This window comes from Centroberyx affinis, unplaced genomic scaffold, assembly GCF_046629955.1.
Source record: "Centroberyx affinis isolate AG114_WGS23_722 - 3 ecotype Tasmania unplaced genomic scaffold, CSIRO-AGI_Caff_v1 ptg002536l_1, whole genome shotgun sequence".
Lineage (NCBI taxonomy): Eukaryota > Metazoa > Chordata > Actinopteri > Beryciformes > Berycidae > Centroberyx > Centroberyx affinis.
In genome coordinates this window covers 176,087-202,594 of record NW_027280754.1, presented here as the reverse complement: position 1 = coordinate 202,594, position 26,508 = coordinate 176,087, and the positions used below count along the sequence as shown (strand labels likewise).

At 41.8% G+C, this 26,508-nt stretch overlaps 2 protein-coding genes across 3 annotated transcripts; one reads left to right on the top strand and one right to left on the bottom strand.

Moving 5' to 3' along the window:
- The first annotated feature begins 253 nt into the window (after positions 1 to 253).
- On the top strand, positions 254 to 5,704 carry tipin (timeless interacting protein). Its single transcript, XM_071534406.1, has 8 exons — positions 254 to 359; positions 2,022 to 2,171; positions 2,343 to 2,436; positions 2,642 to 2,717; positions 2,834 to 2,956; positions 3,060 to 3,123; positions 3,906 to 4,118; positions 4,869 to 5,704. The coding sequence occupies exons 2-8, from the start codon at positions 2,036 to 2,038 to the stop codon at positions 5,132 to 5,134; spliced, it is 972 nt and encodes a 323-aa protein (XP_071390507.1). The 5' UTR covers positions 254 to 359; positions 2,022 to 2,035; the 3' UTR covers positions 5,135 to 5,704.
- An 84-nt stretch (positions 5,705 to 5,788) lies between these two features.
- Positions 5,789 to 24,143, bottom strand: dis3l (DIS3 like exosome 3'-5' exoribonuclease). 2 transcript variants are annotated; one of them, XM_071534402.1, is made up of 19 exons: positions 23,930 to 24,143; positions 23,798 to 23,800; positions 22,588 to 22,741; positions 20,989 to 21,117; positions 20,651 to 20,786; positions 16,878 to 17,045; positions 16,152 to 16,230; positions 15,656 to 15,835; positions 15,075 to 15,244; positions 13,868 to 14,029; positions 12,674 to 12,924; positions 12,139 to 12,231; positions 11,590 to 11,878; positions 10,752 to 10,987; positions 9,589 to 9,743; positions 9,096 to 9,274; positions 8,419 to 8,564; positions 8,027 to 8,198; positions 5,789 to 7,429 (listed from the first exon to the last, which is right to left on the bottom strand). In XM_071534402.1, the coding sequence occupies exons 1-19, from the start codon at positions 24,057 to 24,059 to the stop codon at positions 7,082 to 7,084; spliced, it is 3,180 nt and encodes a 1,059-aa protein (XP_071390503.1). In that variant the 5' UTR covers positions 24,060 to 24,143; the 3' UTR covers positions 5,789 to 7,081. The 2 variants fall into 2 exon arrangements, with proteins under 2 accessions (XP_071390503.1, XP_071390502.1); XM_071534401.1 differs by lacking the exon at positions 23,798 to 23,800.
- Between the last annotated feature and the right edge of the window lie 2,365 nt (positions 24,144 to 26,508).

Sequence of the window (26,508 nt, the reverse complement as noted above, 5' to 3'; positions counted from 1 at the left end):
TAGTTTAAGTAATGTGTAGTAGTTGTAGCAGCAGCAGCAGTATTAGCAGAAATGGCACTAATAATAGCGGTAGCAGTAGTAGCACAGGTGGCAGCGTTAGGGGCAATAGCACAAGTAATAGTAAATTTAGAAGTAGGTAGTAGGTAGTTGTAGCACTTTTAGCAGCAGTAGTAGTAGTCAGTTAGTAGGACGTGTAGGTAATATACAGTGGTTGCTAGAGCCCAGTAGGTGGCGGTAATGCACCTTTCAGTTGAATGTCAACCGCCTCAAAACTAAGGAAGAAGAAGAAGAAAACAGGGATTCAGCGGCACTTTACAGAGCCCGCGTCCTCGCTGCAATCGCCCCTCAGCTCGCTACAGGTATGACACTTTAATCGTAACTACCTCATTTTAATAACAGTGTCGTGTCTTGTCAGCTACTATCATGTTGGAGACTTGTGGTTTTGAGTTGAATCTTTCGTCAAGTCTTCGTTTCAAGCCGTCACCAGCTTCTAGTTTAGCTTCAGTGTTGGCTAAACTATCTTCTGTCAGTCATCTGGTAGCAGCCTAGCTTAGCTGGAAGCCCAGTGTTTACACTTCGATAAAGTTAGTGAAGGCAAATACTCATCAGACAAAGACGTGAGCCTGCTATTCATTGTATATTGTAGCTAACGTTACTCAGCTTACCGTGGCTTCTCTGGTGCAGGTGGAATAGGAGGAATGGCTGATAGTTTTGAGCTTTCCATTTTGGCAGCAACTTTGTTGAGTTTAGCGCCTTCATGTGTTTCAAGTCTCTCGGATAACGTGGTCAGTTTTGAGATTTGAAAATAACTAACTAGTTCATTACCGAGGATGAAACCTTCTTTGTGGACCAGTTATTGGATTTCGATTCAAGAATCAATAAGAATCAACGCCAATGAATGAGAATCCTCTTTATGTAAAAGGCTTTAGGCTTTTGTTGTGATGAGGTGACAGTCACAATAGTCAGTAGGAGGGGTAAGTCCCTAAAGGTTAAATCTCTAATGGAAACAGGCCCAGATTTACTGAAACGTTTAAAGGGTACAAACACCTTTACAGTGTTCAAAGTCAGCACTAAGACTTGTGATTGGTGCAAGTCAGTTTGCTTGACCAGTCAGGAGTTATGTCTTTGGCTTTGCACTCATGAAAGGCTTCAATAAATCAGGGCCTAGGTCTCCAGTTTTTGTCCTGTGACCCCAAACCAGTGGTCACTGTATTGAATTTAATGGAAAATGGAGACATAGTTACAGTGTTGGGCAATACACCATGTTTATTGCTTGCAGTCAGTGCAGTTTGTTGAGTAGAGTTTTTGTTATTTTATTAAGTTGGCACATTTTCTGGTTGCGCAGATACTCCCACAATCTATTGCATATTGTTCAGTAAAAATAAATTGAAACAAAATAAACTTTTTCATTCACCAGCCACAGTGGCCAGCGTTTTCAAATGTCGCTTGTACTATTTTACCTGCCAAATGTAGGCTATTTAAAAAGAACCTTAAAATGTTGGTTAGTTACCTGTCAGTGTGTCTGGCAGAGAAACATACCAGCATTATTTAGACAAACTTATCAAGCATTTGGCTGGTGGGTAGAGTTTGTGTTCAGTCCTGAAAATGTGTTGGTTCTTGATATCTGTCAGTGCATAAAGTTGAGAACTTGAAAATCACATTTCTACTTTTAATTAAGTTAACATTACCACAGACCTGCTGTAGCTTCCCAGACTACTGTTCACAACTGATTAGGCTAGTTGATAACTTAACCGTTTTCAACCTGGATCTTAATTCATACTGATCAATTCTGACCAAAATCTCGTCACAGAGCTACTTAATATCTTGTTTGCCTGGGTGTGGCTTTCCAATACAGTCCTAATGGGCCAGAGGACTCTCCAGAAACCAAGCCCAAAAGCATGTCTTTTACAACATATTGGCACTCACGCTGTAATGAGACATGTATATATTTATGATGGAAAGAAAAAAGATGGGGAAAACAGGTCGAAAATGTTCAGTTTGCTGTTCCCTCTCCTCTCCAGAAGCCCTCCGCGCCATGTTCGATCCACTGGAAAACGGCCTGTTTGACATTCCTGACTACGACCAGATAGAAGATGAAACCTTCCCTCCCCTCCCACCACCTCACTCCCCGGGCCAGGGGGCAGGAGAGGAGGCCGACCCTTTTGCAAACGGTGAGGAGGATGCTGAGAATTCATTGCGTGTGTTAAACGGTTACAATACAGTGTCTCCTCTAAGTCAGTCTGTTATTGGCCTGTAGAAGGGTGTGTGTCTGGTGTCTGTCTGGTGTTAATTGTGAACAAAATGATGCTGACAGCCTGTATTATCTGGTTTGGCTGATGCAGGCGAGGAAGATGGGGAGCAGTCCAAGCTGGCTGATGTTCCCACTGCTAAAAGGAAAGGAGTGAAGAGACCACAGCCCAAGCTGGACTCTCAGAGGTACTTTGACCCTCTTTATATCATGAATCGATGCAGCTAAAAAAAGTACATTGTGCTATTTACGACTGTGAGTACATGGGATCTGCAGTAGAAGGTTGAGCCACTCCTAACTGATTTCAAGGATGTACTTTTACATTTGTGATCAGTTGATGGTCACAGAGTTACAGCTCAAACATTTGACACTGAGAGAGTCTTTTCTTTCCAGGCTAATCTCAGAAAGAGGACTTCCAGCTCTGCGCACACTGTTTGATAATGTGCGTTTTAAAGGCAAAGGGCACGAGGTAAGAGCTGACAACGGATCTCTGAGTGCAGTCAACAGAAACGGGCAACTTTTGAGTAGTTGGTTATTGTAGTTATTCTGAATGTCATGAAAATATGGCCGTCTGTGTCCAATCAGGCTGAGGACCTGCGGCTCCTGATGCAGAAGATGGAGAACTGGGCCCACAGATTGTACCCCAAGCTGCAGTTTGATGATTTCATTGACAAAATTGAGAAGTTAGGTGCCAAAAAAGAAGTCCAGGTGAGATGAAGATGCGTTTCTCTTTGTACACCTCTTGTCAATATTCAGCAGGTCAGATTTCTAACAGTGCAGTGTTTGAAATTCTTTGCCTTTCCCACCTCAGACTTGTCTCAAGCGAATACGACTGGACATGCCACTGACGCATGAGGATTTCATCGGTAAAGATGGTAAGAGATAAAAAAAAATGCTAGTAATATCCACTGTATCAAGAATCAAAATCAAAAGCAAAATACTTACTGTAGTCTTGGTCTTGGTCCTAGTCGAGTCCGTGCAAATCCTATCCAGTTAAATTTTCATGTTTCTAAGGGAGTATAGGTTGATTTCATAAGCTGTTTAATTCATCCAAACCAGAGCAAGTTTGTTTAAAATATATTTCGCAATCAAAATCGTCTGAAACGCAAAGTACATAATCTAGGTAGGGTTCTGAAATTAACACCCGCCAAATGCTAGTAAAATTTGACTATGCGGTGAAATCGAAGTGCCACCCACCACCCTGGCTGGTAATTTCTTGAGACAGTAACATGTCAATTCCTTGGTTATACACAGTCTTTGGTCTTCTCTCTGACTGCAAGCCAAGCAAATCAATGGCTCTGTATCAAAGAGGCTGTTGATTGGCTGACAAAGCGGTAGCGTCTAAACTTCTGTTTCTCTGCTGTCTTGATGATTAACTAGTCTAACATTAGTTGACACTTTAATGTTATTCCCATGTGACGACACATAGCAGATATAAGGCCAAAGTAAATAATAAAGGCTATGAGTGAGTAAACTAAAACTCTGCGCTTGTCTCTATCTCTATGTCTTCACACAGTACCTGATTTTAGACACAACATAGCATCGTAAACAGGTGTATAATTATTTTGTTCAGTGAGAATTATTCTTGTCAAGTAGTTTTTAGTTTACTAGCTCCTGGAAAGTGAGCCAAAAGGTTAATTTCAGACATTTAATCTAGGTGAGGAAGAGGCGGCTCCTGAGGCGCACATCTTCGGAGACCCAGACCCGTTTGGCGGAGGCGGTTTCCCTGAAGTCCCCGAACCTCCGGTCCACTCCACCCCGGCTCCACCCGCCCCCTCCATGTCCGAGGAGCAGAAGAAACGCATGGAGCTGAACAGACAGATGGCTCTTGAGAGGAGGCTGGCCCGCAAGCAGCAGCAGCAGCAGACAGGTTAGAAACACACTGTTCGTTCTGCTCCTCCCATAGTGATCAGGATATACAAGATGAGGTTCTGCAAGAGCACACAGCTGTGTTCAAGACTTTTTGTACATCAAAAAGGACGGAAATCTGTTAAAGAAATGGGATGACAATTGGCACACAATAAAAAAAACCGACCAAAAACAAGTAAACGGGTCGTCCCAAATGATGCAGGCACCCCTTGGACCAATCAACAAGATGCATCATCCTTTCTAGTTCGGGCCAATGGTGTAGCCGTTCCGGCCTTTTTACAGTTTGCTTCTTCTTTAATTATAGCGCCCCCATCAGGACAATCAGTGTAACTTGTTAAACACCAGAACACACCAAAACACATCATCCCTCCAAGTTTCATCAAAATTGGGCCAGTGGTGTCTGAGATATCACCTTTCAGTGTAAATAATTTTTTACCTTTCAATTTTTTTTATCATTTGTAAGGATAGCTGGATTCAAAGTTTAAGAGTTGAGGCATTTCAGAGCTAGAAATTTTGACCTTTAACTATAGTACCCCCATCAGGCCAATCAGTGTAATATTTTTAAATGCTAGAACCCAGTCATCCCTCCAAGTTTCATAAAAATCAGTGGTGTCTGAGATTTGAACGTGTGGGGGAAAGCTTGCAAATATCAGTGCATGTTCTTTAATCAAAACAAAACAAGCTTCACTGCTTGTACAACACATAACTTTTTTTGCTAACGCCACTGTGCACATCCTTTCCCCCCTTCTAGATCCATCGGACTCCCAGCCTGTCTCCTCATCCCTGTCAGAGGAACAGCCCTCTACCAGCTCCTCCTCACACCCCCTCTGCCCGTCCAAAAACCAGGAGGAGGATGAGGAGGATTTAGATCAGGCGCGAGGCAGCAGTGCGGACCAACCCAATCAGGTTCCACTCAAAGACTCTGTGTGTTCCCCGGACTCACCTCCGTGTGAGAAAGGAGAGACCAGCCTCGGCTCTGTGCCGCCACTCGGCAACGGCTGCGAGGATAGCGAGTAACGCAGATGTGCAATACACACACACAACAGTCTTCGTCAGCAGCGGTCGACTCCTTTGAGTTGAAGACCGCCAACTGTTCCCAATAAGCTTTTTGACAGTGAACCATATTCGTATGTGGACCACGTTTTTGTAGTCTTCAAAAAGCCAAACCAACTTCTTTAAATTTAAGGTTTTCTATTCTCTTCCTTTCATGGCAGCTAGCTTGTGGGTAAAGATGAAAACCTGTTCCATGGTGTTTTATAAAGGAATAGATCTCCCTGCCTTTTCTGTTGTGTTTTGGTACGCACGTGGCTTTAGACTTCAGCTGTCAGTCGACAAGTACAGGAAGTGGAGCCTGTCTTTTTGCCATGTCCCTCAGGCTGAAGGAGTGTTTCAAAATTGAGTCAGTTACTTCACGGGCCCTCAGTGAAGAGACACACAATGTAATCGTACAATTCACTACTGTTACCTGACCTTGTTCAAATTTCTGTCTCAGTGTTTTTCCATTCAGTATTTTTTTTTTTTTTTGATAAAATCTTTTTAGTCACCAATTGAAACTGTCTATAAAGGAAAAGTCTTTAATAAAATAATCCAAACATTTTCCTTGTATGTGTTGGAGATTGTGATCAGTATCCTCCGTCATACCTAACTTCAAATCAACATAAAGTTCTTCAGTCCTTAGGCTCAGGTTTGGGCCTAAAATAAAATGTTGAAGATTCAAGACTGTAAGGTGTTAAAAGCTTATGACACAGCCAAGTTTGATATTGGCCATCGTTGCTATGCATGTTTCAAAATGTTCCTTACATGTATTCCAAGGTTTTTAGTGATTGTGTAAACACATTCTGTCATAAGTCCTCATTTGATAGGCCACAAACTTTATTTGACTGTTACTTACCTAGAACATGTTCACCAAATAGTTGGCATCATGTGGCACCACAGATGGTTCAAATGTCTTTACACTCATTTATCTGTCCCTCTTGAGCATGTTTACCAAAGTTTATGACAATTAAACTAAAATGTAGTTATAACCAGATTTACTAAAGTCCAAGCCCACTTGCAAATTCATTGGGGAAAAAAACAATGTTAATCTGATTTGGGCAGGTTTAATATTTGTGTATTTTAGTCAGCAAATGCTATATCTACCCTTCTAACAAAATTAGGGATTGGTATTCAGTCATACAGTTTCAATTGCAAGCAAAACAACTGCAATGTAGATCATATTGTTCATATTCATGCACCATATTACCAAGCATGTTACAAAAATAGATTTTGTTAAAATAATACAATAATGTCATCAGTGCTTCATCTCATTTAATACCTCAGTGTCTACACTATCCTTTGATCAATTGGTTTCATCAATAGGAGTTTATTTCTTTTGGAGATCATCTGGTCACAGCATGAATGGACTAGATGAACGAATTCCATTATCACCACACCTTTATCCTTCAGTTCTTCTTTGACCATTTTCATAATAACCAAAGTCTTGGTCCTAATCCTTGGACCGGCTGCAAAAATATGTTCAGAGTGTGGAAGAGTATCACTCTCCTCTCCAGTAATGTCACTGATGTGAGCGTGTGCTTCAGTAAAGCTTCACACTCACCTGCTCCAGTGTAGTTACTCTGTGGCCAACAGTATCAGACTGTTTGTCCTGGGCCGATCCCAGGAGTCAGTATGTTTGGGTGTAGCAGGGCCATGCTGAAAAAGAGCATGCTAGCTAAAGGGTACAGATGATGATAATATTGTAAACTCGCCACCATGATTTTAAAAACGTTGCTGTAGTATTTTAAAAGGACTGGGCTTCTGTACAGGACTGCTCTAATACAAGTTAATGTGCTTGATTCTTCATGGATATTTACTGATATTTCCATGGGATTCCACAGCAGTATCCATGACACACAAAGACCAGACGGGCTTTGCTGAAGGAGCATCCTGTACTTGATCTAACCCTCAACCCATCTTGGATCCGCTCTACGCTGATGTAGCACAGACCTGCGCAGCCATCCCCAGGCCGCTCCCCCCGCAGGAGGAGAGGTCCATCAAGGCCAGCTCTCTAACTTCCTCCAGGAGCGAGTACAGATTGGGGCTTTTGCTCTGGCGAAACTCCCTCTCCTCTCTGGAGAGTTTGGGGCCGCGGGCCGCCTTCTCCTGGGCCTGCTGGGACGCCTCCTCGGCCAGCCGCACCACCTCTTGGACCAGCTGGCAGCGGCCCTGCTGCTGGGGGGGCCGGGGCTCGGCGCTCTGGTGCGGCTTGTTGCTGATCACATCCAGGTGGAGGCCGTCTGAGTGGCAGCGGGACGGCTGGACAGAAATACGAACCTGTGGAGAGCAGAGGACTCCACTGTCATGCAATACGCTTCCATGTTAGCACTGAAATTAATACGACCAGAAACATCAAAATATTTCCATCCTTAGTAAACAAAGTTTTCTGACACAGGTAATAGACCCTTTTCTTTCAATTACTTCCACTTCTTCTTAGTAGGGTATAGATATAGTGTTAAACACAATACAGATGTTGTCATTGACATATCTTTCTGTTTCTGTTGTCAGATGACTGTACGACTACAAAAAAAGTGATTTTATCAAGGGTCACAAAATGCTAACTGGCTAACAGTAATTTCTGGCCTGTTAACATATTGTGACCCTTGATCAAATCACGTTTTTATAGTGGTGCAGTGGTCTGACAACATGAAACAGAAAGATACAGTATGTCAATGACAACACCTGTATTGTGTTATAGACTACTGTATGTTGATGATCGGAGGCTTCTTAACATTACTGGCAATGATGAGAACCGATCGGAAGTACGTCAGCCATGTTTGTGAAAAGGGTCTGTTGCATGTTGCTGATAAAATAAAAGTCCCTGCTGACATGAAGGATCATGTCCATGTGTCCAGAGTGAAGTGTGTGACTCACGGTGATGTGGTCAAACAGGCTGAAGGTGGAGGTGCCGGAGCTGCAGCTGGTGCTGATGTGGTCCAGGTATCTCTGGATGGAGCCGCTCTGCCACTCACAGCTTCCGTCCTGTCCCACATTCAGCACCTGGCCCTCCCGGTTCCTCATGTACACCGCCCCCTTCAGGCCGTACCTGGGGACGACACAGGTGTGGTCAGTATTGTTAACATGCGATGCCGTACGGTACCATCATCCATAACAGTGGTTCTGTTGCAGGAGTAGAGCAGAATTTTTTATTTTTCCTTTTTCAGGCCATTTCACCCGATTCGATTTTTGATCATTACTTCTCAAACATTATGCATTTATCACAAAGAACTGCAACAGACCACAGGTCAAAGTTTTCAAATTCTTACTGCGGGACAAAGACCAACACGCCGTTGGCCCGGATGGCGTAGATGACGGCGTCAGCCACGCAGCGCTGGTCTGTCTGAGGGTCTTTTTCTTTAAAGTAGAGGCACTGAAACAACTCAGTGGATAACCGCTGGGCCTGCTGGGCCGCCTGCAAAGATCACACAGGAGGTTAGAGGTTAAAGGTTAGAACACACTGAGACTGCACCAGGGCTGCATTCAGATCCACATTACCATGTTGTGTTCCCTTGATGTCTTCCCTGTCTGTTGTAAAACAAGTAAACCCTTCTGGTTCTCAGCAAGGGAAGAAAGGCGAGGGATCAACACAAGTCAGAACTCAACAGCCCTCACTACTTTACATAAGAAGGAAGTCCTGTACATTTAGCCTCAGAAACAAAATTAAAAAAAGTTTTACTCTCATGTTTGAAACCAAATAAAACCGCAGGTAAAATAGTTTAGTCTGTTTAACCTGCTCACATTTGAATGGTGCAGTATTATGAAAAACAAACGTAGAAACTAAACCAAAGAGGAAGTTGCCAAATCAGCTTATATTTACAGGATATACTCTATTAGTTTAATTAGTTAGAATTTGGACCAAGTGTTTTCCCTGGCCATAAATTGTTGTGATAAACTGACCCATTTTATCTAATAAGAGGTGAATCACACAGCCTTCAGTACTAACCCTGTTCTTATTGTTGATATGCTGAGCCATTTCTTCCAGGTCTTTGTTACTGGCTAATGCTTTGCTAGGTCCCGCCCCCTTTTCCAGGTTGATGGCCGCGGTAAGAAGGCGGTGAACCACCATATCGGCATAGCGACGGATAGGTGAGGTGAAGTGTGTGTAGCGGTCCAGAGCCAGACCTGACAGAGAGACACAGACATCAGCACAGTGCTTCCTGTACAAATCTGGATCATACTCCTCCCTACACATTAGCAATGTATTCATCTTGGCATTCATCTTTAATCTTAATTTAGTCTGAAAATCGTATTTTTAGGAAATCAAGAGAAAAATATTTCATTTCTTTCAAAGGCAGTTTACATTTTTTAAAGAATTCTGTTGAATAGTATATCAAATCCACATCCTTCATTTGCACTAAAAATCGAAGATACATACAAATGCAATTCCACTGAATAATATGATAATAACAACAGATGATGAGGATAGTCTGGTGTACCGTAGTGGTAGTACTGGTCTTGGGCGCAGGCCCCGGTGGAGAAGTAGAGAGCGTTGGACATGGCCTGGGTGGCCATCACTCTGAGCAGCCTGTTCACCAGCGGGTCCTGAGGGTCCACTGCCCGGTCCAGAGAGTCAGCTAAAGCTTTGTTGGACCTGGTGCAAAAGAGTAACACTGTTCAAACACATGCTTCTCTGAATTACACTCTTACCAAGTGTGTGCTGACAACTACAACTCTGTCACAGGTTTACAGATCGTGATGCAGGGACTCAGCAAAGCTCCAAAAACTGAGATTATTTGACAAACACAGAGAAACAAGGTATTTCAGTTGGTAATGCAACATAGTGTAATAGCAATTGCCTCTCTGAGAGCATCTCCCTCCCTTCGTCAAAAATTTAATAACTCTATTGACTCTAGTGTTTTATCTTTCCTTTGTCACATCTTAACCTGCCATCTGAACCATTGTAGATCCACTGCTGTGAAGTTAGTTTGGTATCTCGATATTCAGTTTTTACAAGTGATCCATCAACCTATTGATCCATCCATCTTCCAATAAAAATGGGGAATGTCAAACTTATGTATTTATAATTATGGTAGGATGTAGAATAGGCTATAACCTATTACTTGAAAATTAAAAAAACAGTTTTTAAATTACAGCAGTAAAATAGCTTCCCAGTGTTTATGCTCTCTGCCACTGTGGTTCATATTCCCTGTGTAGCTCCTCATCGTCCGCACCTGGCTCTACTGCGATTAACTTTGTGTTTACTGTGATGGATTATTTAGCTTGGGCAATTTTCAGATCTGTGGAAGTCGTTTTTCAGACTGTACAAAAAATAATGGCAGCAAATGGCTTCTTCTGAAGGGAGGAAAATGAGCCCAATATCTCCAACTATGCTGACTGTGTAGAAACACCACCAAGAATAATGTAAAGAGGGGAACCTAGATGAGTGGCACAAACTTAAATAAAAATCGGTAATATCCTTTAATATCCTTTAATACATAGGAAACTCCTCTACTTAGGCCAGTTTGAGACCTTTGTTCAATCGGCCTGCATGCGTACCGTGGGAGTGGGAGATGAGAGATTATAAAAACACACAATACGATGCATCTCCTTGGTTGCCATACAAAGAACTGGTAAACTCCTGCCAGCTGCTGCCGGTCACCTGGTATCGATGCTGAAGCCCCGGGCCTTGGCGCTGTCCACCAGCTGGCAGAAGAACTCCTGGCGTGGCGGCGGGTGGTGGCGCAGCAGTGCCTGCTGGGGGAAGCTCTCCTGGATCTTGCGCGCCACCCAGTGGTTGGCGTAAATCATGCACTCAGCCACCGTCTCATGGACCTCCAGGGGCTGCCGGGGGACCAGGGCCGTGATGTTCCTCTCCTCATCCAGCTGGGCGCGCACCTAACGAGGGACGGCAACACAGTCGGATTCAGTCAGCTTTTTAAAATAATTCCTCACCAGAATTATGTAATGTTCCCTCAAAAGTAGCAAGCATTTTTAACTGCATCTAAACTGGTCTAAATTGAGCTTTCCAACTGGTAATTGCAGGGCATGAAAATCTGATGGTAAACTGGAGAAAGTGTGTTACATGACAGTCAGTGGGATTGACCTGTGTCGTTTGCACAGAAGTGATATTTGGAGTGCCTGACTGAATTATCTAATTTAGGCAAAGGATGAAGGGAACTGGATGTAAATTGGAACCTTGCGGGCTGCTTTGCCAATTATGAGTCAGTCATTATGAAACTGTAATCCGAGATCTGTGGCTGGCAATAATGGTACATGGTTTTAAATTCAAATAGATTACATAATTTGTGATAACTCAGGAATTATCACATGTATGACAACCTGTTGTTTATGAACGGATACACACTGTCTGGGCGAACATGATTCATGCCGGTTATAAAGCTGAAATCTTTCACCACGGCTGCTTCATCACAAATAAAAATCTATCTGCATTTCTGTTTTAGTTGATGTCTTTACAGACCAGGAGGAAACAACCCTACCTCCACCCCCTCCAGCTCCAGCGCTCCCCCTCGGTCCCTCTGCGCCCGGAGGTGTCTGGCGATGTGTGTCAGCGTCTCCAGAGCCTGGGTGAGCTGGGCTAGCTTAGCGTCCTTCTCCTCAGCGCCGAGCTGGGCCAGCTCCGGTACCTCGGCCTCCTCTCCATTGAGCAGGGCCTGGGCCAGCTCATAGTGGAGCTGGTAGGAGGAGCGGATGAGGGTGCGGCCGTACCACACCTTGTTGACAGCCAGGGTGCGAGCATCCAGCTCCCACAGCACACTCATGGCGTACCTGGGATTAAGATAAGATAAGATAAGATAAGGTAAGATAAGATTGCACTTTACTGATCCCCTGTGCAATAAATAAACTCCTGTGCAAGACTGGGTTCAAGATATAATCCAGAATTGAATTGATTGAATGCATATGCACACAAACAGACACGTAGATAGCATGTTTAGATGCGTGCACAAATACATGCTAATTAATGCATGACACCCTCCAAAACACATGCACACACCCACATACTGTAGAGACATGTGGAGTCCACTGACCTGTCGACTCCTCCCAGCAGAGAGCAAAGGTCGGCGCTGAGGACAGCAGGCAACATGTCGTACCTGCGGTCTGCCAGGTAGTAGGTAGTCGACCTTAGAGGATAGAGACAGAATAATATGAAGAGAGAAAAGACAGCAACGGCAAGAATGCAAGATTCCATGGAATAGCCAAGTTTTAACATGGAGTATTTGGAGAAACAAATACAATTTGGTGTCTTGAATAAAAGGAAACTGATAAATCATAATAACAAAATGCCATGGCCAGAAATCAGCACAGTGTAACTGGATGTTACGCAAAGTTTGGTTCCATGGTTTGCTTTTGTCCATCTCATCTATATCATTTTCATCACCATGCTCCTGTCTTTATTCATCCATATGGCTTCTGTGATGTATGCAAGTTGTAGATTGTCGCATTGATGTTTTTGTTTTATTGATGTGATGTACATGGCTGTGATGTTGTGTTTTAATTGGTGAGACCAAAGATGATTTTCTTGCCTTGGCTGGACAATAAAGTTGTATTCTATTCTATTCTCACCGAGCTCGTGCCTCCAAGTCGGTCAGTGAGCCCTCAGTGACAAAGTGTGTGACATCAGCGATGTGGACCCCCAGCTCCAGCACCTCGCCGCCCGGCAGGCTGCGCACCGACAGCGTGTCGTCCACATCCTCGCAGCCCCGCGGGTCGATGCTGAACACCAGGTGGCTGTTCCTGAGGTCCCGCCGCACCGCCGCCTGGCCGGGGTCCACCCTCCACGGCTTCTCAGGGGAGTTCACCGGCATCTCTCTCAGCTGAATGTGGACAGACACAGTCATGGATGCACACAGACACATGAGGTTACATTTGGGTTCAGAAGACACAATTAGATATTCTGTGCTGTGACTCCGGTCCAACTGGAGGCCATTGATTACAAAGAAAAAAGAACCAACATTTAGTGGAAAATATAAATTTGATTGGATGGATAATGTCAAATAATTCTATCAAGTCAGGAGGACAAATTAATAACCTTTTTATGGCATGTGTACAAGCTGAACTGATTTATAGCTCATTTAATTTTGTTTCATTTGAAGAAAGTAAACCAGTAAAAACTGTGCTGTGTAACTTACAGTACAAACTATTCAACCAGTCTGGTATGCTTGAGAAGGATGGAGAATAAAAAGGATCTTAAAAGTCTCATGGCCTCTCTATAATACTGCCGAGACACTGACTGTGTCCTTGAAGGCTTGAAAAATGTTCCTCTGGGTGGCAGTGTCGTCACACTATTCGGCCAAGTAGCCAAAATTAATGATATTTGGAATTACAACAAACTTACCACATAAATACATTTTCAGTCACATACATAATGTCTTTTTTAAGAACAAAATACTCAAAAGGGAGGAAATCTATGCTTTTTGTTTCTAAGTACTGTCATTCCTAGTATTTAGGAATTATGCGTGCCCTCCCCCAAGGAACAAGTAAATCTAAATCACTCAAAATCACTCATGTCTATCTCATTTGGGTTTTTTTTTTACACATTATCAGCATTATCCCTCTGTATCAACTTTATTATGTTCTGCCCACTCCAACCTGGCCATTTTGCTTTTATAATCAATGGTTTCCAGTCAGTCTTGTCTTCCAGCATGTACTTTAGTATTTCAGAAGGTGAAATAGTGAGGATGAACATCAATTAGTTTCATAGAATTCAGAACATTTTTTTTTTTTTGTATGACTAAAATCAGAAGCTTCCCCACAGACCTGGGCCTCTGAGAAGGGTGGCACGTGGATGCAGTTCTCTATGAGGATGGTCTGCACCTCCGTCTCCAGCTCCCCGGCCCGACCCAGCACCCGCACACTGTGGCCGTTTGGGTAGAGCGACGTGCTTTCCCATGAGTCAAGGCGCACCACCACTCTGTGGTCCTGGGGGAGGAAGGTAGGGGAGGGGGGCAAGATTTTGAATTAGCCAACACTGCTCAGTGCTCACTGTGATTATTCAAATAAATACAAACTAGATCTTATGACCAGGGCTAGAGGGTGCGATCACATTACTTCCTTCCTGTTCACTCTTTATTGGGTTTTGGGCTTCTAGAGACTCATAAGGCATTACATGGCCCTGCTCACTGTTTCATTTTGGTGATTTTAAACCTCATGTGCCTCCTCGTATCTTCTGCCCTCCAGAAACTGTGTATCTTGCCGGACCTACGGAGACTCATAGTTGAACTCCCTTTCTCCCATCTTTTTTTTTTATCACTTTATTTTTGTAGTTTTTGTTTTAGCGGAACACAAATACACAGGAGAACTGAACAAACAGGTCCCCTTTCTCCCATCTTAATGTCCGGAGCCTGTATGTATGGATCAATCTCCCTGTCTGCACCATGTGAAGTGAATATTTACACATTAAAAAACTCTCTACAGAGGTTTTTCTTAGTTTTGTGTTGCAGTTACATTCTAGTTGAAATAAATGTCAACAATTTTACCTAGAAATTCCAAATCTGTTGTGCCACTTTCTAAAGAATTTTTTTCATGTTGATACAATAGACATTACACTACTTAGGCCACAAAGTCTTGTTTTATGTGGTTTTTGCCCTTCAATTAGATTATCTTTATAGTTCATTGGGCTTTTCTCCATATGCTTGATCCTAATATCAAAATGATTACCAAGCTTATATTATTTATAGTTTAAGCTGTATTTTGATTTTAGGTCAGATATAATTATGCAGCTCAGAAAATGTATGACCCACTATGAGACACTGGCGCCACTGCATCATTGGCCTAAATGACAGTGACTCAACCTTAATGACAGTCCACCCAAATTATAAAATAACCAGGATATCAAGTAACAAGAGCTGCTTAACATGTTGGGAAGTCTTAAATTAATTAGTTTCCTTCAAAGTAGGTAAGTGAGTGGCTGGAAGAGTAAGCAAGTGAGTGAATAAATCAGTAGCCAGAGGAAAGTGGACCGGACCTGCAGAGCATCGGCCTGCTGAGTGCTGATTCGGATCTTGGGGATGCGCTGGTCCCAGGGCATCACCAGGATCCGCTGGGAGTTCCTGCTCTGGGACTGAGTCTCCTCCCTGGGGGGAAAGGTCACCACATAGTCCCTCCAGTTCCTCTGCAGGATCCCCACAACACGGCCTGCAGGCAGGGAACTGCTTTAGTCCCAGGGCTAATAAATACTGTTGTCATCAGATGAGAGCAAGTGAGTAATAATATAGTCTAGTGTCATGTTCTGCCATCGCCACCGGAGGGGATTTTGTCCTAAAATATCTACCCTTTAGATCTATAAAAGTACACTTTATACTACCAAAACAGTGGTATTCAGTAATATTCATTCTGACATTATAGCATCAAAAATTGTCTTAATTAACAGTCTAGGGCACTTTGGTCAATTGGAACAGGTTCCAAAACAGAGTTGTGTCTTGGGACCCATACCTAAGCGTTAATATGTTAATGTTAATATGTGTGTGTGTGTGTGTGTGTGTGTGTACAAAACCCACAGAACTGACTCCACTGGCTCAATATTTGGGTCACTGCTTACTGTCCCACCTGTAGGCATGGGCTGGCTCTGGGGGTCCTCTCCAGTCTTTTCCTCCGCCTGTCCCTCAGTCAGTGCTGTGATCTTTCCTCTCCACTCACTCTTTGGCAGCAACTCCACTACAACCACGTCTCCATGCACGGCTCTGTTACGATTCTTACTACCGCACACCAACACGTCGCTGTTCAGAGCTGAGATGAGAGGGGACAAGGGGAGAGCAAGCCAGAAGGTGGGAGAAGAAAGAGAAACAACAAAGAAAAAAGAGGGAGAGAGAGATAGAGGAGGGGAAAGAGTGGGGGTCTTGAAAGGAGAGTGGGTCAAAAAGACAGACAAACAGAAACAGCGAGTTACAAAACCAAGATGCGGTCACCAGAGCTGCGAAATTATTTAGATTTAATAATGGTTTGCAGGGCTTGATAAATGGAACGGCCTAATCTGTCTGCGGTCAGCGGTCCTTAATCATCATGAACGGTAGAAAATGTCGTGCTGGTCCCTGCTGTTTTGCACCTGTGTTCTTGTTAGTGGAACCCTCCATCCTGATGAAAGCCTCATACTGTGCCCGGTGCCTGTTGACATTCAGAGTTCCCTGATAATGGAGAGAGAAAAAAAGAATCTATTTTGATTACAGGGCCGTTAACGGGCAGGTGACATTTCCCTGTCCGGTAGGAAAACTCTGGTCAAGGGAGGAGAATGAGTATCACTGTCCTGTCCCTTTGAGCCTTTGAGGAAGCCCTTTCCACTGGGATGCCCTTAATCTGTCCCAGTGTTTTGGAGTTAAAAGCTACATTTTTTAGCTAAATCTCTTTCTTCTAACACCTCCATGACCTTAAAATGCACATATCCGACACCATTTCATTTGTTGTGCCAACAGAAGAGACAAGCTTAGCATGAGGTCCTCATTAGTTGGAAGTCTAACCAATGATCCTTTAGTGCAGAAAGAAACTGATTTTTTTCCCCCTCTCCTCCATCTCATCTCATCTCCTCTATTCTCTGGTTTTCCTCCCACTACTTACTATGCATATAAGTAAAACTGGTTTCAATTGTGACTGATTTTAGAAGTCAGAAAACTTATCTACATTAGTCTTTGCTCTTAAACTCAGTGACAAAAATGGATTTCAAGTGTGTATTTTTTCCAACATTTCAAAAAGCCTGGTTTTTTCTTCAACTTCATAACCGGCTGTGCTTCCCTAAGGAGAGCCTCACTGGACACAAACCAGATTGGTGGATTTGTACCTGAATGTATCGTCCCGACTTGATACCGGCCTCCAGGACTTCGGCAGGAAGATGTTCGGCGTACTCTCTCTCTGTGCTCTCGCTCTCCTTCTCTTGTAGCGCCTGGGAAATGGAGCCGTACAGCTCATGGGCTGCCTGCAGCTCTGGCCAGAAGTTCTGCAAATAATCCTGGCCAAAACAGGGACACACAGGCGAAGAAATGTCAGAAGCAGATAACACAAGAAGTGGGATTATGGGTCATGGGCTTAGCTTTATAGTGAGGCAGTTAAGCAGGTACCTATGCAGAATTATGCTACAAAAGCACCACAGATTTAACAGGAAAGTCGTTTTACATGCAAGGTTCAAATTTTAGGTAAATTTGAGTGGATTTAGCTTTCCTAGTTTCACTTCTGTGTTACTTTTTTACTGTATTTCAAATCAATCATAATGAATTACAAAGCCTTAATTGTAAAATGCAAGCTATTGTGGAAGCCACAGTGAAGTCCTCCATCATGCACCTGCCATCGTACTACAACAACCACTCTAGACAGTTCTTTCTTGAATGTTATATAATTGAAAATCATCTGTACATTGTAACACAATACTCAGTTCACTCAATTAATTTGCTGCTAGATCAATCCTAGTGCCTCCTCATTTCCAAATATTTCCTCTTGGATGTTGAGTAACAGTGTTAGTGTGGTGGTGCAGCAAAACTGCAGTGAAAAGTAGAACCTGACCTCTGTGATAGATACATCTGTATTAGGGCTGAACAATTAATCGAAATTTTATCGAAATAGCAATATGGCCTACTGCAATTTTCAAATCGCAGGAGGCGCAATATTTGTTAAAGGCGAAATGTGTGTCAAAATACCATTTTAAATTAAATATTGTGGTGCTGCAGAGATGTCCTGGCCAACACATCATATTCTACAGACTTAAGAAAACATCTTTGTTTGGTATAGATCCCCGCAAAAATCACACCATAATCATTTTAATAGGTTTTTCAATGAAAATGAGAATAATGATGTAAAAAATCATTCCCTGTAATATCGCAAATCATATCGCAATTGCAATATCAGTCAAAATAATTGCAATTAGATATTTTTTCAAAATCGTTCAGCCCTAATCTGTATGTATTTGTATCTATATCAATAAGGCTAGATAATAAACCTACCTAACACTATATCAGCATTCAGTAATACCATTATAATAATAGTAATACATATTTGTATAACGCTTTTCAAGATACTCAAAGACACTCTACATTAAATAGTATTTACATAAAAACATTATTCTACACTAGAGTCTCCCTCTGCTTCCTTGATCTCCCAGTATGTTTCAAGGTGTTACTGACAGCAGCTGCTGCATGTTTGCCCATCAGCTGTGTTCATTTACATGCCTACAGTATGGCTCTTTTTCAATATGTGTTCTTGTGCGTTCTTGTGTCCTCCATGATGCCTTTTATGTAACAGCTAACCGCCGAAGCACGATTCCAAAACAAAAGAACGAACGGACAGAGGACAGATAAAGATCCTGGAAGTTTCCTTGCCAGTAGAGGATGAATTGGATGGTGACTTGGCCGACGAGAACGAGTGGAAAGCCCCGAGATTCATTGAGAGAACGCATCACATCTGAACAGCACTGTAGTCTACAGCAGTGGTTCTTAACGTGGGGTCCAGGGACCACCAGGGATCCTTGAGGTGGTTCCAGGGGGTCCCCAGCAAATTGATGAATTGTTAAACTTCAGCATTATTTCATTTACAAGAAGTTAACACAATTAGAGAATGTAGAAGAATGACTGTTTTGATCATAGTTTCACTGTTTTTTCTCTACCTACAATACAGATAGTCATGGAATTCTGGACTAAATCATTTCTAACAATAAAAATATTCTCAGATTTGGGTCTGAGAGACAAAATCTCATCAAATCTAACGCTCTAACGTGGACTAGATTAGGGGTCCTTGATATGAAAAAGGTTGAGAATCACTGGTCTACAGTACAGAGCCGGTTAACAGGTGGGAAAATTAACAGCTGTGCGTCTTAATTAATTATGCGCGCGATGTGAAGCACACAGTCCATCTCAAACTGTAAGGAAGCTTCTCTGTTCACTTTCATGAGAATTTCGTTCTCTCTCAGACAACTTGAGAAGAACTTTCTCCACAAGGACACAACATCGACTTGGCAATCTTGGATTTGACAATCAGCTTATGCATCTCAGTGGTCGTGCACCATTGTGAACAGGTAGACTAGACAGATAAATTACTGCTCTCCTTTTAGAATAAATTGGTTGCAGGGTTGCAGAGTTTGTCAGGCTATGCTTTAATTTTTGGTGAATCATCATGGTTTCTCATCTGTTAAAATAACTCTCAGTGAGTCATTTTGCAGCCACTTCATCAAAACTGAGAGTAAACTTTTTTTCTGGTAAGTTTTTCCTTAACTATCTCAATAGCATATTAGTTGTCAAACAGCTCAATGCTGCGTTATGAATGGATGGAGCACATACAAGGCATGGCAATGCAAGACAATTACGTATTAACCAATCACTACGCCACTCAAAGCAATCCATGCTACTGTAGCGTGAATAAGATTTAGGATTTAGGGGGTGAACAATTATGTAAGGCCAGTTGGAGCTATACAAATTGTGACTAAATAGATTAATGATGTAAATTTATAGATGTTTTGCAATCTTTTGTACTTGCTTTGTAGAACTAAGCCTTTGATAATACCCTTTTAATATGAAAATTCGCTCTAACGTTCGTACATTTAGTAATTTAGTTTGTCCTCTGTAGTACACACGCTCTGTGATATCTTGGTGACTGTGCTTGCAAATATGCATTGCATGGGTTTGAATAAGGTAATGTTAGGCTGTTACATCCCTCTATTCACTCTGTGTTTCGTCATTGGAACTGTCACAAAAATTAATAATTAAATGCTTCTGGTGAAGGGAGAAAAAACAGTAGAGTAGATTTTTCTTACTATTGGTTTGCTTATTATTGGGTCAGAAAGCGTATTAGGTCAATACGAGAGAAGAGAAGTGATGTAGGCCAGTGATTCTCAACCTTTTTCATATCAAGGACCCCTGATTTAGTCCACATCAGAACCACGGACCCCCATTTGATGAGATTTCATCTCTAAGACCCAAATCTGAGAATATTTTTTATTGTTAGATATGATTTTGTCCAGAATTCCATGACTGTCTGTATTGTAGGTAGAGAGATAACAGTGAAACTATGATCAAAACAGTCTTTTCTTCTACATTCTCTAATTGTGTTAACTTCTTGTAAATGAAATAATGCTGAAGTTTAACAATTCATCAATTTGCTGGGGACCCCCTGGAATCCCCTCAAGGACCCCTGGTGGTCCCCGGACCCCACGTTGAGAACCACTGATCAAAAGTGGCAGTCAAAAGTACCAGTCAGTCAAAAAGACACACCTGATTGAATGTACAATGTTTTTCATTATTGCCATTTTGATCTAGAGGCTTATGCTTAAATACTTGAAATGTGTTTCTTAGACAAATATAAATAGTGAAGTTGATCCTATGTATGAATTTCTTTCCAAATCCTTTGCCGTTATATCAAGGCAAAGGGCGGCTACTAAGATAGTTTTGATTAGTTAAACACTTTTTTGGTCACTGCATAATTCCATTTGTGTTATTTCACAGTTTTGATGTCTTTACTATTATTCTAAAATGTGGAAAATAGTAAAAATAAAGAAAAATGTGGTGTGTCCAAACTTTTGACTGGTAGTGTAGAAAGATGCTTGGCATGGTTGAAGTCAAGTGTGAAATGTACCTGGATGGAGATGACGTACACTCCAGAGTTGAGGCTGCTGTACTGAGCCACCGCAGCCTGGTCCTCTGTGATCATCACTACAGGCTTCATACCTGCCAGGTGGTCATGGTACCACACTGCTGCGTAGTACACACACCTAAGGTACACACACACACACACAAACAAAGGTAATTCACAATTTACAGTTCAAGGTACATACAGACAGCTTGCCTGTTAAAGCTTGGATATTTTGTATTCAATTAGTCTTGCATATAAATTATGACTACCGACGCATAGATCTTAAAAAGGTAAACCTAAGAAAAAAGTTTGAGTGATGTTGGGGGAGAATGAGCACTGACCTGGTCTGCCACTTGTCCTGGCTCTCTCCCTTCTCACGCGGACAGTAGGAATACTCCTGGAATTCATTGGCAAACAGCACACAGTCGTGACGGGGGTCTTTCAGCAGGCTGCGCAGACGGTTGTACTGCCTATCCAGAAATACACACATCCATTAAAAGTAAAAATCCACCCATTGATACTCTTTACAGTGTTAGATGTCATCAATTTGTGATGTTCAATGCATTCCGGGGGGTTTTTTGTGATGAAGAGTTGTAATTTACGTTTTTGGTGAACCCACTCTCCCTCAACCTGCATTGCCTACTTCTACTGCAGTTAGAAGTAGACTTTCCCAGAACCAGACTGCTTTTGACAACCGTCAGAGTAGAGGCTAGTTCAGGAACACTGGGGCATCTGTCAAAACACAACCTGTCTTGTGGCTGCATTGCATAGGTGGAGAAATTGGTCTCTCTCCTCTTCTACGATGGATTTCTCCCTGTATGATTATTGAACGTCTCTTGGTGCAAAATGGCGGCTCTAGAAAGAAGCCCTCACTCTTTGATTCTGAGGGACTGACACCAAAACCTGACGTTTACCGCTGATGTTTTAAATCGCTGAAACATTTTCTGCTATCAAACATTTTCTGCTATCAAACTGCTGGAAATATCTGGACATGTCATATTGTCTATGTTTGGCCAGTTATCCACAGGAATTAAAAAAAACAATACACCAAACAACAAAATGGACCCAGAAATTAAAGGTACATTGCCAAAAGGTGTTTTTTTTTACAGTGATAAAGTGTTTTAGGGTGGACTTTTTTCTGGTAATATATAAGATTAGCATTTAATGCACAATATTTTGCCATAGATGGTAAAGATAGTTATAGGTAGATATAAAATTTTGACTTATAGAAAAGCCAAGGCTGTAAAGAAGACTTATAGTCTATAGTCTATAGTGGCCATCACACACACACACACACACACACACACACACCCGCACACACACACACACACCCTGACTCAGTGCTTCTTCCTGCGGGCGCCCAGTGAGTTGAAGTGAATGGAGCTCTGCAATTACTAACACAGTATGGCATCAGCATATGTCCTACCAGCCACATCTACCTAACATTATCAAAAGTGAAGCCTCATCATATTAATGATGCAACATTTTAGAATGGCAGCATAAGCAGAAATAAAAAATACACTGGAAGGCTACCGAAGGTCATGTGGGACTCCTTATTTACACTATTCATCAAGTTTGTCAAAAACACTCATTGTGAGGTATTTAAATTCACAGGCTGGATCTCGTTTAGCTTGATCAGCATAGCTTTGATATAATGAGGTTGACCTCACTGCACTCTTCACCCACTTGTGCAGGTAAGTTTTTATTAAAGGTTAAATGCAAAAGAAGCTTTCAGAGAGAAAGGTCTTGGCCACAGGAGAATAGACAGTGTTGCCTTTACGGTGCCTGTAGCCAACAGTTTTGTCTTTGTTGGTAGAAGTATGTTTGTTTGAACATATCATAATCTGGGCTGAAGGACTGTCTGTGGACCTCCTACACAGCAACAGACCTGGGTTAAACAGTATATTGTGTGACTGTCCGGCCTGTAGATGCTCCTGTACCTGCGTCCCTTGCTGTGCTGCACGGACTGGCAGGCGGTCTGGGTGAAAACGACGCCCTGCAGCTCTCTGAACTCCAGGATCTCCAGGTAGTCGGCCGCCACCCCGACATCCGGCACCACATAGTGGGTCGCCTCTCCTGACAGCACCTTGCCACCTGATCGGGAAGCCAGGAACAGACTGTCAAGAGCGCTTTTAACTAGGGCTGGGCGATATGGTGGCAATCAATATCACGATAATCATACGGATGTTTTTCAGTACCGATATACTGTATATCATGATGTGGCTCATGTATGCAAAACCAGATGTTAAATAATCTAACTGATGTTCATCCCATTGAACTGAATGGTAATGTTAGGTGTGATGTGTGAAATATTCCTTAAAATGTTTCATATGTAATTTTGTCAGCATTTTTACATAAAATGTGCATGTTATCATCAATTTAGACAACAGAACTGTGTCTCAGTGTATCCCAAAATCACCATATCATGACAATATGATTCCACTGAAAGACAATAAACGATAATATTGAATCATCATCCAGCCCTAGTTTTGACTGCCGCAAGGAACTGGATATGGGAGAGTGAATACACTGTGACAGAAGAGGAAAACTTGGTATTTATCCAAGTAACAAGTGTAGAGATTCATCTGCATCCTGGTTTAAAGAGGATCTGAGTGGATATCAGCACATAATCTACTGTTTATCACCAAGTTGCTTTTATCTGTCTGAGCACAAGATTGGTCCAAGCATCATCATCTCCAATACATGAGTGACTCCAAATTCAAGTCAATATTATGTCATGTAAATCATTTACACGTGTAGTGTCTGTCTGTGTGGTTCAATATCATGTCTTCTTAATCTGTCTGCACTGTTTTGCATGTTATTCTGTGTCAACTTCAACTTCATGCCAGGGCACAGCAGTTTAACACTGGTACATTTACTGTAATGTTGATTAAAGGTGTATTGTCGCTGTAAAAATAAGATATGAAATACAAATTACTATGCAATTTCATTTACAATGTCACCGAAATTCAAAGTTACCCTAGTTAGAGAAGTAATATGTAACGTTAACGTAATTCCTCCTACATTTACCCACACTTCAGTGTATTTCAGCAGTGTGTGCTATCGAATTTCAGTTGAACCTGCCTTTTTTGTTTTGATGTCTAATTCCGTGGTGCAGTTGCCATCGTATCTAACGTTACTGCTAACAACTAGCTAGTTTTCAGTAACCTCATCTTAACAGTTCTGCTTATTGTCATGCTCTTAGTTACACGGTAGATATTTCGCCAGGTAAGCAACAGTGAGCGCCTGAATGGGTTTTCGGTCTTTGTTTAGAGGAGTTACCGTTGGCACAGTCCGCCTGACAGAGAGAGCTGTAGCAGGGAACTTGCTCTCTCAGATAATGTTCCCGGACAACACGAACCTTCCGCCCGCGGGAACTCTTCAGGTGTAAAATCTTCTCCGTCTTAATCATTTTCGGGACTTATAACCGAGCCATGTGGCTAGCTGTTGTTGTTTCCCTGTCTGGATTATGATAAAGCGGGAAGCGACAGTTGTAAACATGAATATTGTTTCGCTCAACTTCAGGGAAGTGCGGTGCACGCAACTGCCGGTGACGTCTCCTCTTGCTGCGTTCATGGACTGTCGGAAATTTCGTAATCTGTATGTGAACGAGTTTACAACGTGGGAAAGAGGGAATTTTCTATGCCGATATCTAAGCTTTATTTATATAGACCAAATTACACCCAAGCTGAAAGTACTGCTACCATGTAGAACTAAAATGGAGTATTAGCTGTTTGTCAATGGTTGGAGTACACCTATTACTCATCACAAAAAGCCAAAATTCACAGACTTTGAATTAATTATTATTATTATTATTATTATTATTATTATTATACGTATTCCCCCTCTTCATTCTGTCGCTGCAGTGCAAACTAGCTCTGTGCCACATTTCTAAAATAAAACCACCAAATTTTGATTACAGTTCCATTTTTTTTAAAGAAGTATGATAATTAGGAGCTTCCGAGGAACCATTGAAGGTAGCATCTCTCCGACTGAACCACCAGCATCTCATCTGAGACACAATATTTATACAGAGAATAACGACCCGACCCCATTATGTTTTGTTGGTGGGTAGTTTATGACGAAGAGTCACATTTCTTTCTTTCTCTCATATTTGAAGAGCAAGTGGACTAGCATGAGACTGCAAGCAAAAACAATTAAACTGTATATGTCCCAATATTGGGGTATACACAATTTGCATGTATTTTGTTTTTTCTTGTCAGTTGCAGTAAAGTGAAAACACATCCTGCAACAACATTCACATATGCAATTCCTATGATCATGTGCAGTATTGATTTGTAAGTCACACTCCCACTGCTAAGAGAAAAAGAAACCAATAGCCGACTCTCATGTTTGACGTCATCAGGTGTCACTTCATGGAGATGCTCCAGAGGGAATGGATGGGAGAGCAACTTTATGGACATTTGGACATAATAAAAATAATTTCTGGATTATGGTCTCTGGACAGCAGAGCAGATGAATCATCATCATCAGCACAAACCTCATTCCCCAAATGTTTCTTTTCTTCTGCATCTAGTAGCTGAGATTGTCTCCCTTGTGTTTATATATTTTTTAATATCTCTGTGATCAAGCCAAACCAATTGTGATTCTGTTTATTCTGTCTATTTTGTTTATGTTCCTTTTTTTTGTGATCAATATTTAATCATTGTTTTCCCACTCTCTGCACCCATTGTTTTACATTTCTGTAAAGCACTTTGTGAACTGCTTTGATCCTTGCATTTCTTACCATGTGTATTGTTGTTATTGTTTTATGTTTTTTTATGTAAAGCACTTTGTAAATTCAGCTTTTTGAAAAGTGCCTTAGAAATAAAGTTTAACATTATTATTATTATATATTTAATGAGGTTTTCACATGAGTTTATCCTTGTTCTCAGTGAGGATCTAAGGTTGGGGGTTGTTGCTATTTTGGTTATTGTGTTAAAAGTTGGGCATGTGCAGCCCTTTGAGACTGTATAACTGTGATTAAGGGACATACAACTAAACTTGACTTAATGCCTATAATGTCAAAAAGACAGCCGCATCAGTGAGAATATCAGATGTTGTTTTTGTCCAAGATTAAGGAATAATTTCTGAATTCTCTCTTCTGTATTAACCAGCTACTTGCAGTTTCAGGTTCTTAATTGTTTCTTCTGAACAAAAGTTTTACTAATCAAGATTTGAGACTTCCACTGAGTCTCATACTGGCAGCTGATCCCGGCCTGCTGCTGTGAGTAGGCTAATGGGAAAGAAATAAAAACTTCTTGAGTGTTTTTCCCTTTCTACAAGCCTCTTGAAAGCAAACAGTGCAATTTTCCTGTATTGTTTTTGTTTTTTCTCCTTTTTAGTCTCTCTCTCTCTCTCTCTCTCTCTCTCTCTCTCTCTGTGGGATGGGTGTGTGAGCAGAGGGTGTGCAATTATATTTTAAAAAAACAACAACTGGAAAATGTGAATGTCTGGTATCTTTTTTTGTATTTCTAATTGCTTCATGGTTTCCAGATGAAAATACAATTTTGAAAAACATAAAAGCTTCCTGGAATCAGTCATCCTCAAAAGTAATGTAGCCTACTGTTAGGAGCCTACATAGTTATGTAACTATCCAACCAGTGGTCAAGGTAACCCATGACTACAGCGTGTAACCATGACAACTATATGACCTCCCACCACCACACAGACACACACACTCATCCTCCCCATAGAAAGTGAGACAAAAAATAAGATAAAACAAAAGGAGAAGAATTAAAATACATGAGAAGAAGACAAAAGACACACAAAAAAGAATACTAGAAAAGGAAGTCACTGGCTAGATTTTCTATTGATTCCATAATGAATGTTCTGGTCAAATTCATGCAGTTAGGCCTAAT

Coding starts and splice junctions, on each gene's coding strand:
- dis3l (XM_071534402.1), bottom strand. CDS start 24,059: ATGATTAAGACGGAGAAGATTTTACACCTGAAGAGTTCCCGCGGGCGG. Junction 11,879..12,138: donor CTGCTGGGAGGAGTCGACAG/GTCAGTGGACTC, acceptor TCTTAATCCCAG/GTACGCCATGAGTGTGCTGT. Junction 7,430..8,026: donor GCCTGTTTGACCACATCACC/GTGAGTCACACA, acceptor TGCTCTCCACAG/GTTCGTATTTCTGTCCAGCC.
- tipin (XM_071534406.1), top strand. CDS start 2,036: ATGTTCGATCCACTGGAAAACGGCCTGTTTGACATTCCTGACTACGAC. Junction 2,437..2,641: donor CCCAAGCTGGACTCTCAGAG/GTACTTTGACCC, acceptor TTTTCTTTCCAG/GCTAATCTCAGAAAGAGGAC. Junction 2,718..2,833: donor TTAAAGGCAAAGGGCACGAG/GTAAGAGCTGAC, acceptor GTGTCCAATCAG/GCTGAGGACCTGCGGCTCCT.